Genomic DNA, 18,242 nt, shown 5'->3' with positions numbered 1-18,242 from the left:
CCTCCCCCTCAATCGCCGGCATCATGATGACATTCAACAACCTCTGCACATTCGTGTTCAGCTGCCTTCCCTTAACAAAACCTGTCTGGTCCTCATACAACCCCTGGCACACAGTCCTCTATCCTGGTGGCCAGGATCTTTGCCAGCACCTTGGCATCCACATTAAGGAGAGCTATGGGCCTGTATGAACCACACTGCTGGGTGTCCTTGTCCCTCTTTAAGATTAAAGAAATCAGCGCCCGCGACATCGTCGGGGGCAAAGTCCCCCCTTCCCATGCCTCATTAAGTGTCCGCACCAGCAGGGGGCCCACTAGGTCCACAAACTTTTTATAAAACTCCACCGGGAACTCATCCGGCCCCGGCGCCTTCCCTGACTGCATCTGCCTGATCCCCTTAACCAGCTCCTCCAGCTCAATCGGCACCTCCAACCCCTCCACCTGCTCCTCCTGCACCTTCGGGAAAGATAGCCCATCGAGAAAACTCTCCATTCCCCTCCTCTCCACCGTTGGCTCCGACCGGTACAGTTCCCCGTAAAAGTCCTTGAAGACCTCATTCACCTCTACCCCCTTCCGCACCACATTCCCACTCTTATCTCTCACTCCAGCAATTTCCCTAGCCGCATCCCGCTTGCGGAGCTGATGAGCCAGCATCCTACGCGCCTTTTCACCATGTTCATACACTGCCCCTTGTGCCTTCCTCCACTGTGCCTCCTCCTTTCTAGTGGTCAGCAAATCAAATTTAGCCTGTAGGCTGCGCCTCTCCCCCAACAATCCCTCCTCTGGTGCCTCCACGTACCTCCTATCTACCTCCAGGATCTTCCCCACCAGTCTATCCCTCTCACGCCTCTCCCTGTGTGCCCGGATGGATATCAGCTCCCCACGAATCACTGCCTTCAGGGCTTTCCAGACCATCCCCACCCGGACCTCCCCCGTATCATTCACCTCGAGGTACCTCTCAATACTTGCCTGGACCCTCCTGCACACCTCCTCCGCCAACAACCCCACATCCAACCGCCACAACGGGCGCTGGTCCCGCACCTCCCCCATCTCCAACTCCATCCAATACGGAGCGTGGTCGGAGATTGCAATGGCCGAATATTCGGCCTCCTCCACTCTCGGAATCAGTCCCCTACTCACCACGAAGAAGTCTATCCGAGAATAAACCCTATGTACATGAGAGAAGAAAGAGTAGTCCCATGCCCTCGGCCTCACAAACCTCCATGGGTCCAACCCTCCCATCTGGTCCATAAACCCCCTCAGCACCTTGTCCGCCGCCGGCCTCCTACCCGTCCTTGAACTGGATCGATCCAATGAAGGATCCAACACCGTATTGAAGTCCCCCCCCCATAATCAGACCTCCCGCCTCTAGATCCGGGACACGTCCCAGCATACGCCTCATAATGCCCGCATCATCCCAATTTGGGGCATACACACTAACAAGTACCACCTTCTCTCCCTGTAGCCTGCCCCTTACCATAACAAACCTACCCCCCTTATCCGCCACCACCTCAGATGCCTCAAACGACACATTTTTCCCCACCAGAATTGCCACTCCCCGGTTCTTCACATCCAACCCGGAGTGGAAAACCTGCCCCACCCACCCTTTCCTCAGACGGACCTGGTCCGCCACCTTCAGGTGGGTCTCCTGAAGCATTGCCACATCTGCCTTTAGCCCCCTCAGATGAGCAAGTACCCTAGACCGCTTCACTGGCCCATTCAGTCCTCTCGCATTCCAGGTGACCAACCGGATCAGAGGGCGTCCCTCCCCCGTCGACTAGCCACAGCCCGTCGACTGCCCGCCCCAGGCCAGGACCCCCTGCCCGACTCAGTCCCCACGGCGACAACACCTCAACTCTGTCCCCCCGGCCCACACCAGCTCCTTACTGACCCTGCCAGCAGCAATCCCCCCCCCCTCTCCCGGCTAGGAACCCTCCTAGCCGCGACCCGTCCTCCATTGTACTTCTGTGGGTCAGCTAACTTCTGCTGACCCCGGAAACTCCCGCCAAAAACCCGACCCCTCCCAAAGCGGGATCGTCCCCCATCCTGTCACTCCTCAAGGCACCGCTCCAGCGCGGGGAGGAACCAGTTAAGCCCCCCCCCCCCCCCCCCCCCCCCCCCCCCCCCCCGTCATCATCTCCACCCCCCAACCCGGCAACGCGGGAAACCAGAGGAAAGCCCGTGCTTTCGCACTGCCCCACCACACCCCTCTGACGCAGCTCCCAAATACCAGCCCCACTCCATACCCCCAACCCTATACAGAATACAACAAACCCCCCAACCGCCCCCGCAAAATACAAAACTCAAACAATGCCCCCCAACAAAAAAACAGAACAACACCCCAATAAATAACCATATCAAAATTACAAAAGTACAGAAAAGTCAGATTCTTCCGCCTCATGCGGATATCAAGCTCCTCGAAGCGGTCTTGCCACTTCTTATGGAGTGCCCCTCCACCTTACTCACGAGGACCACGGCCTCCTCCTCTCGTTCAGCGGCCTGCTCCTGCAACGCCTGGATGGCAGCACCCTGGGTCGTCTGAATCTCCAAAAGCTTTTTATTCGTTTCCTGCAGAGAGCTCAGCACCTCAGCCTTAAAATCTGCAAAACAACGCAGGAGAGCAGCTTGCTGCTCCCGCGCCCACAGCCTCCACTCCTCTGGTGCTCCGCCGGCCGCCATTTTGGAATCCTTCCCCCGTTTTTTCTGGGGAGCTGCTGCCGTTTTTTCCCGCTTTCCACTCCGAGTTTGAGGCATTAAATGTGGAGAAAGTTGATCACCACACCTTCACCCACCGGGAGACGTCGGAAAAATTCCGTGTTGGGCTCTAAAAAGAGCCGAAAAGTCCGTTTGAATCGGGAGCTCCCAAATGTGCGGCTTCCTACGTCATCGCCGCCACCGGAAGTCATCAGACTGGAATAATTTAATTTGCACACATAGTAGAGGAAATCTGGAACCCTTTTGATTGAAAGACAGCAGAAACTGAGATGATTGGAGCTTTAAAAAGTGAGATAAAATTTTGTCATACAAGTGTATTAAAGGATATGCGGCAAAGGTTGCTATATGGAGCTGAAGTTCAGATCAGCCATGATCTAGTTGAATGGTGGAGTGGACTTGATGGGCTGAATGCCCTATCTGTGTTCCTATGTGATCAGAAGTACTCCAGTCCAAGCTGCAAGTATCATCTCTAGTGTTCAGCGTTACTGAATTGATAATATATTGACTTTGTTGTAATACAAAGAGTAAGATGATTAATCAGAAAATAATTTGATTGTTACTTTTATAGTCACATCTGAACACGTTCACTTTGCAATTACTCTTGTGTTTTGGAATATACCTAATTTTAGTAAGGAATCTCAGTTTTAACCTCACTGCTTGCCATTTGCCTACATTTCTGTAATAGTGGGATAGTTTTTCTTTTCTATGAGCATATAATAATTTTATTGTCACAAATAGGCTTATATTAACACTGCACTCAGTTACTGTGAAAAGCCCTTAGTCGCCACATTCTGGCGCCTGTTCAGGTACACGGAGGGAAAATTCAGAATGCCCAATTCACCTAACAAGCACCTCTTTCGGTACTTGTGGGAGGAAACTGGAGCACCCGGAGGAAAGACAGGGAGAACGTGCAAACTCCGCACAGACAGTGACCCAAGCCGGGAATTAAACCTGGGACACTGGCGCTGTGAAGCAACTGTGCTAACCACTGTGCTATCGTGCTGCCCAATGGTGTATCCCTGGTAATATTTTGCACATCTTTTATCAAAGGCCAGGCGGAGAGGTAGGAAGTCATGTGACACAGCCCTCTTGCTGAACTGCATAATCTTAGTCTACTGTATACCATCTGACAAGCAGCCTCTCGTAATGGAGCTCTAAACATTCTCTGGTGGATAGGCGCTGTGGCTCAGATGGTTAAAGTGCCGCTCTTGTAAACAGCAGATGCTGAGTTTGAATCTTAGCGCTGCCCCCTGCCACAGTACTAACCATTGTGCTACCGTGCTGCCCTCCACGTTATAGTGCTGCTGTGAGTGCATTGTTGGATATTCCTCTAAGGGATGCCATAATAACAAGACAATCTAACTGTTACTGTCGCCTTTTGCTCACATTCAGCAACAATGAGCTAAGGATCATAGAATATGATGTTGAGGAAAGAGGCTATTGCACCTAGTCAGCTCAATGTCCCTTTCACTCATATTGTTTTAAACTTCCCGTTTTAAAATATGTATTCACTTCCTTTTAAGATTATTTATGTATTTCCTTCTAGTTGTATTTCTGATGGCATTCATATGTCCACTAGTTACCACTTCAACGACCAATAGAAATAGTTCATTCCTACTTAACACTTTATAACATCAGATTTCATCTTCAAATTCTTTATTCTATTACAAAGAGCACCACTTTCTCCTGGCTTGATTTATATTCCTATGTGACCCAGTTGGTAATACTCTTGCTTCAGAATCGTGAGGTTTCGGAGTCAAGTCCCAGTCCAGGACTTGGCACAAAAATCAAGGTTGATACTGAGAACAGTATTGATGGTGTAGTGGACTGACTTTCAGGTGAGACATTATACCAAGGCCTCATCTGCCTGTTTAGGTGGCTGTAAAAGATCCCATGGACTTCCGGTGGTGGCCATGGTGTTCGTGGTCACTCATTTGTTGACTCCTGTACGTGGTGGCATTTTTGGACCTTTTCCTCCGGCTAACGGGTGGATTGTGTGACTGACAAAGGAGCAGGAGGAGTGGAGGGAGAGAGTTTCCCACATGGATTCGTGGACCAGAAGTGGTCGAAAAAGAAAGGAACAGGCGGTGAAAGTTGGTGTACCTGCGACACAGGTGAAGTTGGCGGAGGATCAGGGACAGATCCTATCCGCTCGGTGGTCGACGGAGCAGCTCGTGGGCTTACTGACCCAGCAGAGGAAGGAGAATTTGGAGTACCTGGCCAGGGTGGTGGACCCGATAAAGGTGGGGATTGACTGTATGGAGAGGAGGTTGGAGACCAGGGCCAGGTGATCCACAAGGTGGAGGTGGTGGTGCGGAAGCACAAGGAGCAGCTTGCCCTGATGGCAGCCGAGATGGGCGTGATGCGGGATCATCAAAGGTGGCTGCAGGAGAAAGTGGAGGACTTGGAGAACTGGTCCCGCAGGCAGAACTTGAGGATCGTGGGACTGCCGGAGAGAAGTGAGGGAGCGGGCGCCGGCACGTATGAGGTGTGAATGTTGGAGAAGCTGCTGGGAGAGGGGGCATTTTCACGGCCCTTGGAAGTGGACCGAGCACACAGGGCGCTAATGAGGATGTCACAGGGGAATGAGCCGCTACGGGTGATGGTGGGGGGCCTTGATATCAAGGCAGTATTTGACCGAATATGGCATCAAGGAGTCAATGGGAATCGGCGGGGGGGGGGGGGGGGGGGGGGAGTCTCCGCCGGTTGGAGTCACACCTGACACATTGGAAGATGGTTGTGATGGTTGGAGGTCAATCATCTCAGCTCCAGCATATCATTGCAGGAGTTCCTCAGGTAGTGTCCTGGGCCCAATCATTTTCAGCTGCTTTATCAATGACCTCCCTTCTATCATAAGGTCAGAAGTGGGCATGTCCCTGGATGACTGCAAAATGTTCAGCACCATTCGCAACTCGGATAACGAAACAGCCATGACCACATATAGCAAGACCTGACCAAGCTTGGACTGACAAGTAGCAAGTTACATTCCCGCCACATAATGCCAGGCAATGACCATCTCCAACAAGAGATAATCTAACCATCATTCCATGACATTCAATGGCATTACCATCGTGATATCCCCCACAATCAATATCCTGGGGGTTTCCATTGATCAGGAAATGAAATGGACTAGCCACATTAATACTGTGGCTACCAGAGCAGGTTAAAGGCTAGGAATCCTATGGCGAGTGTCATGTGAGAGTGCCTTTAAGAAATGGATGTTTAAGCAATGTACCTTTAAGAAATGCAGTGATGTCAGAGTGTGGGTGGAGCTGGGCTTTAGCTCAGCCGTTTTGAAGTTTTTAGTTTCAGTTTGAGAGAGCAGTGTGTGTTTTTGCTGAGAGCTGCAAGAAGGAAAAGAGCTGGTCTGGTGAGAATATATTGAATGTAACCTGGGCTGATTTAGCTCACTGAGCTAAATCCCTGGCTTTTAAAGCAGGCCAGCAGCACGGTTCGATTCCCGTACCAGCCTCCCCGGTCAGGCGCCGGAATGTGGCGACTAGGGGCTTTTCACAGTAACTTCATTGAAGCCTACTCGTGACAATAAGCGATTTTCATTTTCTGCTCCTATTTTTGAAGGGTTCAAGTCTTTTGGATGTTTAAAAAAACAGTTTGCAGGATTGGGTAGTGTTGTATTATTTTCGGGTTTATCTTTGAAGTAAGGGGTGTTAAGAGATCCAATGTTTATTTTAAAAGGTTAAGTTGGGTTCATGGAATAAACATTGTTTCGTTTTAAAAACCACGTGTCCATAATTGTAATACCACACCTAGGGAATAAGCCGTGTGCTTCAAAAGCAACAATCCATTAAGGGGGGGGGGGGGTGTTGCTTGGACTCCATAATACATTTTGGGGTTCTGAAAACACCTCTCCCATAACACGAGTAACTGACCTCCTAACGCCTGACATGCGCCCCCCCCCAGCCTCTCCACCATCTACAAGGCACGAGCCAGAAGTGTAATGGAATACTCTCCACTTGCCTGGATGAGTACAGCTCCTATAATACTGAAGAAGCTTGAAACCATCCAGGACAAAGCAGCCCGCTTGATTGTTCCCCCTTCCACAAACATTCAATCCCTCCACCACCACCGAACAGTGGCAGCCGTGCGTACCATCTACAAGAGGCAGTAACTCGCCAAGATTCCTGAGGCAACACCTTCCAAACCCAACTACCATCTAGAAGGGCATAAGCTGCAGATACCTGGGAACCTCACCAGCTGGAGGTTCCATTCAAGTCAACCATGATCCTGAAGGAAATATATCGCCGTTACTTCTCTGACTCTGGGGCAAAATCCTGGAACTCTCTCCCTAACAGCACTGTGGGGTGTACCTACACCTCTGCGACTGCAGCAGCCCAAGAATGCAGCTGACCACCACCTTCTGAGGGCAATTGGGGATGGGCAGTAAATGCTGGCCTCACCAGCGTCCATTTTGCACACCTGATTCTGCCCCCTCCCTCCCATAGTTTCCCTTGTTCTCACCTTCCGCCTCACCAGAAACAAATCATCCTTTGCCTTTTTTGCCAGCTCCAGTGTGATGCCATCACCAAACACACCTTACCCTGCCTCCACTTCAGCATTCTGAAGAGACCGGTTCCTCCGTGACACCCTGGACCACTCCTCAATCCCGCCTAACACTGCCTCCCTTCCCATGCAAGTGCAGGAGATGCAAAACCTGTTCTTTCACCTCTTGCCTTCTCACCATCCAAGGCCCCAAACACTTTTTCCAAGTGAACTAGTTATTTACTGCTACTACAGTCAAATTTCTGTTACCTGGCACAATACCAACTGGAATTCACTGTTAACTGGTATTCTGGGATCGGGACTGTTGAATCTGTTTTTAACTGTTATGAAACTCACCATAGTTGCTATTGGCGACCTGTCCCGCTCCGGTCTCGGCCTCCCACTGTTTTGCAGCAACGTCTCCCTTTGGCGCCACTCACTCAGTTTGTACCACACATCTTGCAACATATCAACATTTGTGTGGTCACCCTGGAGCTTTCTGATTGGATAAGAGCATGGAAACCATCTTACATCTTAGTTAACTGGCATATTTGAGTAACTGATATGTCAGATTCCTGCTGTAGACGAGGTTTTCCTGTACTGTGAGAGTTCATCTGCTGAGTCCCAGCCCCTGGTTTGTGGTTTGGTTTTGTGGGGTTACTGGGCACCAGGTGTTATCTTTTGGGGGGCTGTATTTGGTAAAGTGCGGAGCCACACTGAGTGAAAAATGACAGTCAACGTGGTTATTCTCAGAAGTTGTGCCCACGGCTTTTTACAGTTTATTTTAGTATCTGAGGTCACATTTTGAAAATAAGTCCTTGCCTCTACTGAGAATGACTCCCCTTTTGTGACTAAACCAAAGTTTAGTGTAAAATGACACGAACCCTGAAAAGTGTACATCTTATTTTGATATTCCCGCAGGAGAACATTATGTTTGGAGAATGCAGGCTTCAGTGTTGTACCTTCTCGAGCATTAAACTTCTGTGTCATGATTCAAAATTGCTATCTGGAAGAAATTTATCATTTTTGCATTTTGATGTGAATTAGAATGAAATTGCATTCTGGAAAAATAATGGATTTTTAAAGCTCGATTGTGTTACCAGCTGATCGCTGAAATAATGCTCTTCACTATTGGTTATGTTGTGATCTCTGGTGCCCACTTGTCTAAACTAAAATACTTATTGCAAACAAAAAAAAGAGAATAGCTAGCGCTATTGCCTTTTAAGTGAAGATAGAACTTTGCCTCCACGAGGACTGTGGCAATTACCCCTACGATTCTGTTATGAACAGATGCATCTGTGACATGTACATTGGTGAGGCCAGGGTCAGTTAGGTTTCCCCCTTGGTTCTCTCAGCACATGCCGCAGATCCAATCTAGCAGCTATGTCCTTTAGGATTTTGCCAACTCTGTCAATAGTGGTAGTACTGCCCATGCAAACCTTGGTGCTTCCTCTTAAGTGGTTTTCAACACAGAGGAGTACTGATTCATCAGTTGAGTGGACTGGGAGGGGTGAGGAGCAGGAGGTTTCCTTGACCATGATTGACCTGATGCAATGAAACGCTGTGGGGCCTGGAGTCCACCTGGAGCAACTTCCTCCTGACTGTATATCCCATGCTGCCACTGTTGCTTTATAACTCTCCCTATTTTGGGTTAATTGCCAGATGTTAGTAATGAGGACTTTTCGGGGTCAATCAACATTGCTGGGTTTGCCGTTATAATTTTTGGTGCCCAGGGTCTGGTTTTTTTTTTAATCGTCTTTTCTGTAGCAGTTTGACAGAACTGAATGGTTTGCTGGATCATTTCAGTGGGCATTTAAGAGTTGGCCACATTGCTGTGGTCTAGAGTGAAATGTAGGCTAGACCATTGTGGCATGACATATAGGCTAGATTCCCTTCCCTAAATGACATTAGTAAACCAGATTTTTTTTATGACAATCAACAAAGGTCATCATTGCTGAGACTAGTTTTTTATTTCCGGATCTATTAATTGAATTTAAATTCCACCAGCTGCCATGATAAGATTTGCAGCCATGTACTGGACCTCTCTCTTGTGACATTACCACTAAGCATCACCTCCCTGTGTTTGTTTCCCTCAATCCTGCCACTTTGCAGCTTTGCTAATACCCACAAGTCATCATTTTCTTTTGTCTGCCTGAAGTAAACCAAATGAAAGAGATGTCAATTCTGTCACTGGAACTTGTCTCAAATCACAGTGTCAGATGATGCTGTTGGAATACCCTGTCGCTTCTACAGCGTTTGTTTCTCCCAGTGTTAATTGGAGCAAATCCTGTGCACCACGATCTTGTGTTTTGTACTTCTTTTAACAAACCGTTTCTGTTCTCCAATTCATGACAGAGCAGTGGAAAAAGCTCAGTGCTGGAGAGTCTGGTGGGAAGAGACTTGCTCCCCCGAGGTACCGGTATTGTCACTCGAAGACCATTGATTCTGCAGCTGGTGAATATTTCCCCTGAGGAACAGCGGAAAGCAGCTGGAGATGATGATGGTATGCTTTTTCCCCCTAATTTGTGTTGTATTAATTTGCCTGAAGTTTGCCCCCATGTTGACTTAGGACAGAGATGTGAGAATAATGATACTGGCATTGTACGATTATGCTGTGCTAAACACCAAACTCTCAAAAGTTCAAAACCTCATTTGGTAGTTTTACTCTAGTTTTCTCTTTCTGTGTGGCTGCGATTGGAAACAAAATAACTGAAGAGTCTGAAAGGTATCCTACCACTGATACTATTAGTTATATGACATAAACAACATCCTCCATAAAGGTAATGTCATTGGAGATCTGTGGGTTATTTCAAATTTTATTAGTTATCTCGTTTGCTTGAAATTGAATCATAAAGTTAGGTATATTATAAGTATTTCTACAGTGTAGTCAGAGTTTGGGCACATTATCAGTTGAAACAAATAAACCTTTTCAATGAAATTCTATGGTAAACAGCATGGTCATGCCACTGATTACTCCAGCTTCTGCACTTCTTTGATGTTGAGAATGGTCAAGTAATTCAAGTATCACAAACCTTTCAGCTGAGATGAGTTAACTCAACGATGACTAGGCGTTGAACCTGAGACAATGCATTCCAAGCATGCCTGTTTGATCTATTTAAGAATAAGGTCCAGACTTTTCACAAAGACATGAGGCTGGTACCTTGACATTTCTAGATTCCCAGTATCTACATTTTTCCTTTTTCTATCTCTGCTGTGGTAGCAATGAGCTTGAGAAGCAACAAGCTTTTGCCTTCAAAGTAGATGAACTAGGTAATAGATCAGAAAGGAATACTGCAAGGGTTTACACATCCAAGTGATTAAGGAGCTCCAGGATTTATAAGGCTCTAATTTTTCAGAGTATGATATGTTAAAGTTCTCCTTTTACCTCGTGACTTGAACATACATCGTAACTTGAACATACAATCATATGATGTAGTTTTCTTTTGCGAGGCTTTACCATGCATCATTCATTATATTGAAAACCTTGAGCCGATGACTAATATCACAATTGATCTCAAACCATCCATTGTCTTCTTGGACTCCAGTAATTCTTCTTACTCCCTTCCTTTGCAACAATGACTGTTGTTTCTCACTCCCTACGTGCTACCATGATCCAGAATGTCAGTTGTCAGATGCTGACGCATAGGAATGACTGGTGGTAGACGACTAGTCTTCAACATGTGCAGGGCTTAGTAACTGTCATTAAATAAATCAATAAATCTTCAATTATTTGAAATGCTAATGTTGGGATGCTAAATGTGTTGTTGAATTGCTCTGTAAACATATTCACTCCTCCACCTCTCTTTCCTCCTTTAAGATTCTCCTTTGAACTTGCCTCTTTTGGACCTATTACGTGTCATCGAGAGTTTGTTTGATAATGCATCTGTGAAACTGTGTGGGATGTTTTTCTAAGGTCGAGCTGCTCTAGTAATGCAAGCTGTTGCCACCAAAGTTCTCAATTTTAAAATTTTTTATCGCTGCCTTAAATGACCAAAATATTACAGTATTTCAGGTGGAACTTGGACTGCATAAATCTTTCTTTTCTCCTATGGCTAATGTGTGTATAACATCCATTGTATGTGTCGTTCCAATTTTGCATGAGGGAGAAAGTATTTGAACTAAACATTTCATAAGCAGACACCCATTTAACTATTCTGCTATTTCTCTAACTACAGACACATCCATGTGGAAAAATTATGGGCAACTTTACAAAGGTTTCCACTTTTTCTTGTTTATTTGTTTCTGTGCATTGTGTCTGTTCTCTGCATGGCTTTGGATCATTCTTAGTTATACACCTTTAAATGGTAACCATTTGGGTTTTGCATTACATAGAAACCTGTCCGAAGTTTATTGTAGTTGATGTGAATATTTAAAAATAGGGCTTTTTCAGGTAAGAGGATCAAGGGGTTTTAGCCTTTAGTTTCCACATGGAAATGTCCCTGGATCAGCTGTTGTGGTCTAAGACGTCCCCAATGGTGCTGGAAATCTTATCACAAGATGATTAAAATGAACCGCCCCTGGTACAACTCCTAACATAGAAGCATTTGCAGAAGCCTGGAAGTAGATTATTTGTTATTTTTCTGTGTACAGGTATAGCCACAAATCCAAAGATTTAAATGTAAATAATTAGCATAACATTCTGTGCTCAAAAGCAGAGAACATATTTTTGAGGGCTTGGAGTGCATCAGCGACTGTCCAGGTCTATGTTTACAGTAATAATGTTTTAATGTGTACCGGAGAAAGTACAAACAATATTGACGAGGATAATATTAGAACTGAGAGGATGCAGCTGTCAGGAAAGGATGACCAGGCAGGGTTTATTTTCCCCCGATCAAAGGGAACCCTGATAGGTGACCTGTTAGAGGACTTTACAATTATGAAGTGATGCAGTGGAGCAGATGTTTGCACTTATGGGGAGTCCAAAACTAGGCCATCAATAAATTAGTCACAAATAAATCCAATCAGTAATTCAGGAGAAATCTGAGTGGTTAGATTGTGAAACTTGCCATCACAGCGTGTTTGAGGCGAACACTGTGGATGCATTTAAAAAAAAATATTTTTATTCTCCTCCTTTGTCACATTTTCTTCCAAATTTACACCCACCAACAATAAACAATAATCAGTAACAAATATGTCAAACCCCATATCAATAACAACGATCCCATCCTCCCACAAAACCCCAAACATTAGCCCGCATGTTCACAAACAAATGACAAAAAGGAATCAGCGTGGATGCATTTAAAGGAAAATTAAATATATAGGGTAGGAATAGGAGAATATGTTAAGATTGATGTATTAATGCAGGAAGAAGGCCATGTGAAGAATAAACACCAACCTGGACTATTTAGCCCAAATGTTCTGTTCCCAGATTATAACATTCAGTGCAGTTCTATGTGAATGATTTCATTTGAATTTTTTTTAAAGGGCAATTAAGGTGATTGCTGCAATTTTCTATACTTCCTGTTACATGTAAGAATTTACCAGAGATACTCAAAATGTAAATACCATTTTGAAATATGTAACATGTTTGTATGAGAAAACAAATCATGAATTGTTATCCATTGCATGCATACTGCAGAGTAGAATATTGAAATTGAGGGCTCATTATGGTCTTTTTGTTCAGTTATTTTGTACAATGCTATGAAAATCTTTGCTCATTTCCTTTTGTGTCATTCATGCACGAACCAATCAAAATACACAAAGTGCCTGATCATAGTTTAAAACACTTGTATGTTTGCACCATCATTTTATATATATATAAATGTTTGAGATCACTTCCTGTTAGAGAGGATTTTTCTTTAATACAAGAAAATGTTTGATTAATTGTATATCTAATTGTATTGTTTAAATCCTCGTCTATTAAGAATGTAGTAGAAATTTTAGAAGTGGCAGGGTGTGAAAAACAGGACGAGCAGATTATAGGCATCCTATATATATTTATAATTGGTAATTACCCAAGCAATAGATTCCTGTGCAAAGGAGTAAAGAGTGACATTGGGGGTAATGAGGTGAATCAGTCTCAAAATATATATTTAGTAAAGTTACCCAAATATTGTCATTTTATTTCCTAAGCTTTTCGGCGTTTGCAGTTTCTGACCAGATAGGAGAAAGTGTAATCAAAGTGACACCAAGTCACAAAATAAGCAGTCCATAGAGATATTCTGATTATGTCCTGGCATCACCAATCTCGTTTGACTTATGGCATCCACACTTGCTGAAATTGTCAGGTTCGAGCCATTGAATTTCAAGATATTTCAGTGCTGCTGTGTCCAGTTTCTGTCTCAAGGGAGCATTTAAAATCTGTACAGCTTACTGGGACCCTCTTGTGGCCGGGCTGATGCATGACTTGGAGTCTATTTTTGAGTCAATTACAGATATCTTGAATCAGAAATTATGGCATAGACAGAAGCATTTTGGCCTATTGTGCCAGTGCTAGCTTTCAAATATTGCTATCTTTGGAAGCTGTTAGTGTTTGAGCAAGCAGGTGCTGCAGAGACAGTTGTATTTCACCCTGTTAGTTTTGTGAATACAATCGTTTTTATAATCATATCAGGATGAAAGATTTCAACAGACTTCAGAATGAGACTTGAATTACACTAGTCTTGCGCCAAGACATAAAGGGCCTTGGGTGACTGTGTGCAGTTTACATTTTCTCCATGTCTGCTTGCGTGAGTTCCCTTTAGGTGCTCCGGCCCTGCAACTCTTCCACTTGATGTTGTGGTGGTGAAGGACGTGACTGGGAAATGGCTTCAAGGGTGGCAGTGATACAGGTGGCATCTGAATCTTTTATCTCAATGTACAGAATACAATCTAACCCGTTGACAGCTGGGTGATTAAAGGATCTCCATGAGTATGAATGCACCTTGTACAATAATAATATTTATTATTGTCACAAGTAGGCTTACATCAACACTGCAATGAAGTTACTGTAAAAATCCCCTAGTCGTCACTTTCGACGCTTGTTCAGGTACACGGAGAGAGAATTCAGAATGTCCAATTCACCTAACAGCACGTATTTTGGGACTTGTGGGAGGAAACCGGAGCAGACACGGGGAGAACATGCAGACTCCACACAGACAGTGACCCAAGCGGTAGTTGAACCCAAGACCCTGGCGTTGTGAAGCAACAGTGCTCCAGTGCCGCCCTCGTTTGTCATTAGTGCTGATTTTCCCTTCATTCTTAGTCATGCCTATAAAATTAGCTCTATCACGCAGCTTAATATACTTGATTAGTTTTCTTTTTGCTCTTTTTACCGTTTTTCTACGTGGTTTACCATTATAATTTGCTCCTTTTCATTTTAATTTAAACTTTTCTTGTTGTCTTAAGGGTGTATTTTCAGCTAATGTCTACATTTTAAATTATTTTAACTTTGTTTAAAGGAATTGATGCAGACGAATGGGGAAAATTCCTTCACACAAAGCACAAGGTATGCTCAGTGTTCACTATTAAATTTTTTTAATGTTACATATACTTAAGTATATGAGCATAGATAATGGGCAGTATTAAAAATAAATGGCAAAGTGTCAAGGTCTGACTGAAAGTGTTTCTCACACAGCTGAGTTTTCAGAGCAGATATTCTGACACTTAGTGTACAGAAAATCTGGGGGTGTGGTTTGTACCATCAGTCTGGCAGGGCCCGATAGAGTCAGCAAGGCCATCTGAAGGGTGGCTTGATCTACGTTTAAAATAAGTTTCCCCCAACCCGCCCACGGAGGACCAGCCCCACAAGCTTCAGTGGCACCCCACCCCCCTACCTCAACCATCGAAGTATCGGGGGCCACTCTACCCTCTTATTTTTTTCTCCTCTTCCACACACAAGAGACACACACACACACACGACGGTCATATTGGGAGGTGCTATCACACACCCCAACAGTAATTCGTGCCGCATGATGTTTAAAGTCTTTCTGGGCATGAACCTGATTTTGTCACCGGCAGCATGGGCGGGGCTTGGGGGGGGTGGCTACGGTATGGTGCGGAGAGTGTGAGTGGGGGAGAAGAGGAGTTGCTGGACAAATCCTATTATGGCCCTTGTGAGATTTTGCGGCCATAACAGGATTTGCGCCCACGGTGATCAGGCCCTCTAAATTCTGCCCAATAAATTGCAGCAAGCTATTCAGTGAGTTTGGTGGGAAGAACACGAATGGGGAGACAATACACTTGAACCTGATCCTGCTCTCTGATGGTGTTTACACATGTTTTCAACACTAATCAGGAACAATAACTGCGTCAGATTTATTTCTCCACTCCACGACCAACAACACTGATTCAAAATTAAAATACTGCAGATGCTGGAAATCTGAAATAATAACAATATGTTGGTGATTCTCAGTAAATCTGGCAACATCTGTGGAGAGAGAAACCGGTTTAACATTTCAGGTAGATGACCGTGCATCAGTTTTGTTGAAAGGTAACAGATCTGGAATGTTAGCTCTGTTCCTCTCTCTACAGACGATGCCAGACCGGGTGAGTATTTCCAGCATTTTGTGTTCCTATTCCAACAAGATTGATGTCCACAAATATGCATTCTCAGGCGAGAACACTGGGCAGGAATCTAAAGAAGGAGCTCTAGCTCTCCAGTGGCCCCAGACAGCAGGGATTACTGATCTGGATGGCGTTAAACTGCTGTAGTTACTGCCAATTTGTTGTTCATCTCACTTTTTCATGTAAAAGATATTAACTGATAATCTTTCTCCCATTCAACATAAAGTTTGATCTGAGGAAACCTTGTCCAGTACAGGCACTTTTATGGTGGTTTATTTCTTGCTTTTCTGTGGATGGGGGTGGGGAAGAACCAAATAAATTGTCAATGACTTAACTACTTCAATAATTATCCATTTTCAGATCTACACTGACTTTGATGAAATTAGGCAAGAAATAGAAAATGAGACAGAACGAGTTTCTGGTGGCAATAAGGTAAAGGTACAAGCCAATGGACTGGGGCACAAACTCCATAAACCTAATAATGTAAAAAAAAGAGCTGTTGATTCTATATGCAACTGTGTCACTACATTTAGTTAATTTTTAATGTATGATGTTCACTTGGGCCTCCAGTTTTGGTACTTATAGAGGGAGGTTGCTGAAGGTTATTGGGAAAATACTTTGTGTGGATCAGATAATACATTTCATATGTTACTTTGGCTTGAGCCTCCTCTTAAGGACTTAGTTTTGTGGATGTTGGGAATGTCTGAAGAAAAAGACACTGTCAGTCCTATTAAATGAATTATTCAGTTTTATTTAATCCCTTACAGTGCAGACTATTATATACAGTCACTTGCTCTGTTAGCTTCCATTATATATGAATGGTTCCGACCAAAGAATCATTCAGGAATTCAGGGACAGGTAGAGAACAGGAATGGCTTTGAAGCTCTCACTGAAGTGCATAAAGTCAAGAGTGCTTTGATGAAAGTATTTTCTCTTTGACAAAGCGGACTGATGGAGATTAGCGGAGGACAGGTGAGCTGATCTGTTGAATTTCTAGGGAAACCTTTGGACACCTGTAAGTTATTTATATACCCTACTATCCGAGATGAATTTTGAACACAGTTTCAAGAGAAAGGATATTTTATGTGGGCAATAACATAACTGGAAATGCTCATAAAATCAAGCATTTAAGTTCAGAGATGCATATTGAGATTAAAGTATGGTGTAAATGACAAAATATCCTCCAAAAAAGCATGCTCTTAAAACTTGGGGTGAAGTAATGATTTCCAAAGCCAATATTAAATATAATGCATTCCTTTTTAACTCATGCTTTTTTTTTTACTGTTTCAGGGCATTAGTGCTGAACCAATTCACCTTAGGATCTTCTCACCACACGTGGTTAACCTGACGCTTGTCGACCTTCCTGGATTGACAAAGGTGCAGTACTTCAGGATATCTCAATCCTTACTTAGTCACCAAAATCTGTTTGAATTTGCTCATCATATATAATTAATTTTCATCCTATACATTGCACTATTAATCCAATAATCACTGAATGGTAGAATGAGGTACATTCAAATCTTCCTTAACTGTTTCTGTCCTCTTTCATTTTACTTTCCTCTTCTGTGGTGACACAGTGGTTAGCACTGCTGCCTCACAGTGCCAGGGACCTGGGTTCACTTCCGGCCTTGGGTAACTGTCTGTGTGGAGTTTGCACTTTCTCCCTGTGTCCGCTCCGGTTTCCTCCTACAGTCCAAAGATGTGCAGGTCAGGTGGATTGGCCATGATAAAATTTCTCCTTAGTGTCCAGGGATGTACAAGTTAGGTGGGGTTGCGGGAATAGGGCAGGGGAGTGGGCCTAGGTAGGGAACTCTTTCGATAGGCCGAGTGGCCTCCTTCATGAGAGATTCAATGTGATTCTTCATTTTTTTTCCAGCTTTCTTCCTTCATGCCCTGAAATCATGAACACATGCAAGCTTATAGTCCTGTGGATAATAACAAATTTGATATCTTGCCTAAGTGATTATATGTGAGGTTAGGTATTAAATCTCTGCAGGTTATTTAACTGAGGCAGTTACATCACAGCTGATGTATGTCCACATATGTGCATATTTCCAGCAAGAGTCACTGAGCAGTTAGCCGGAGTGGAACCCATAGTGATGCCTTCTTTCTCACCCTGAACATTAAGGCCAGTTAAACTCAACTTTAGCGCTATTATTTTTAGATTATGATGTGGAGATGCCAGCGTTGGATTGGGGTGGGCACAGTGAGGAGACTTACAACACCAGGTTAAAGTGAAGAGATATCATCTTGCATCATTGGCTTTGTCTATATATACTGTGTTTGTGTAACCTACCTCTTCACTCACCTGATGAAGGAGCTGCGCTCCGAAAGCTCGCTGTTCCAAATAAACCCATTTGATTTTTAGATCGGTTAACAGAGCACAAGTCAGGAATTGAACTCGATTCTTCTGCTCGGTCTTAGTCACTGCCATATTGTTGCATTTATTAACCAAATTGAGGAGATGCAGCATCATAAAAATGGTGTTATAAGTATTGGAAGAATGCATCACTGAATTGTTCTGCAAAAGGAAGTTGTTTAGTGACT

At 44.4% G+C, this 18,242-nt stretch overlaps 1 protein-coding gene across 4 annotated transcripts in view; it reads left to right on the top strand.

Annotated features, from left to right (window-relative positions):
* Nucleotides 1-18,242, top strand: part of dnm1l (dynamin 1-like) — a 72,689-nt gene that overhangs the window by 11,655 nt on the left and 42,792 nt on the right. For 2 of the 4 annotated variants that reach the window (XM_038780041.1, XM_038780039.1), the window contains exons 2-6: nt 9,567-9,714; nt 11,387-11,425; nt 14,591-14,637; nt 16,056-16,127; nt 16,986-17,072. In XM_038780041.1, the coding sequence (XP_038635969.1) occupies nt 9,567-9,714; nt 11,387-11,425; nt 14,591-14,637; nt 16,056-16,127; nt 16,986-17,072 (393 nt within the window). The remainder of the gene's footprint in view (nt 1-9,566; nt 9,715-11,386; nt 11,426-14,590; nt 14,638-16,055; nt 16,128-16,985; nt 17,073-18,242) is intronic. The other 2 variants (XM_038780042.1, XM_038780040.1) reach the window with 2 other exon arrangements.

Source organism: Scyliorhinus canicula, chromosome 20 (genome assembly GCF_902713615.1).
Source record: "Scyliorhinus canicula chromosome 20, sScyCan1.1, whole genome shotgun sequence".
Lineage (NCBI taxonomy): Eukaryota > Metazoa > Chordata > Chondrichthyes > Carcharhiniformes > Scyliorhinidae > Scyliorhinus > Scyliorhinus canicula.
This window is presented reverse-complemented; position numbering and strand designations above follow the sequence as displayed.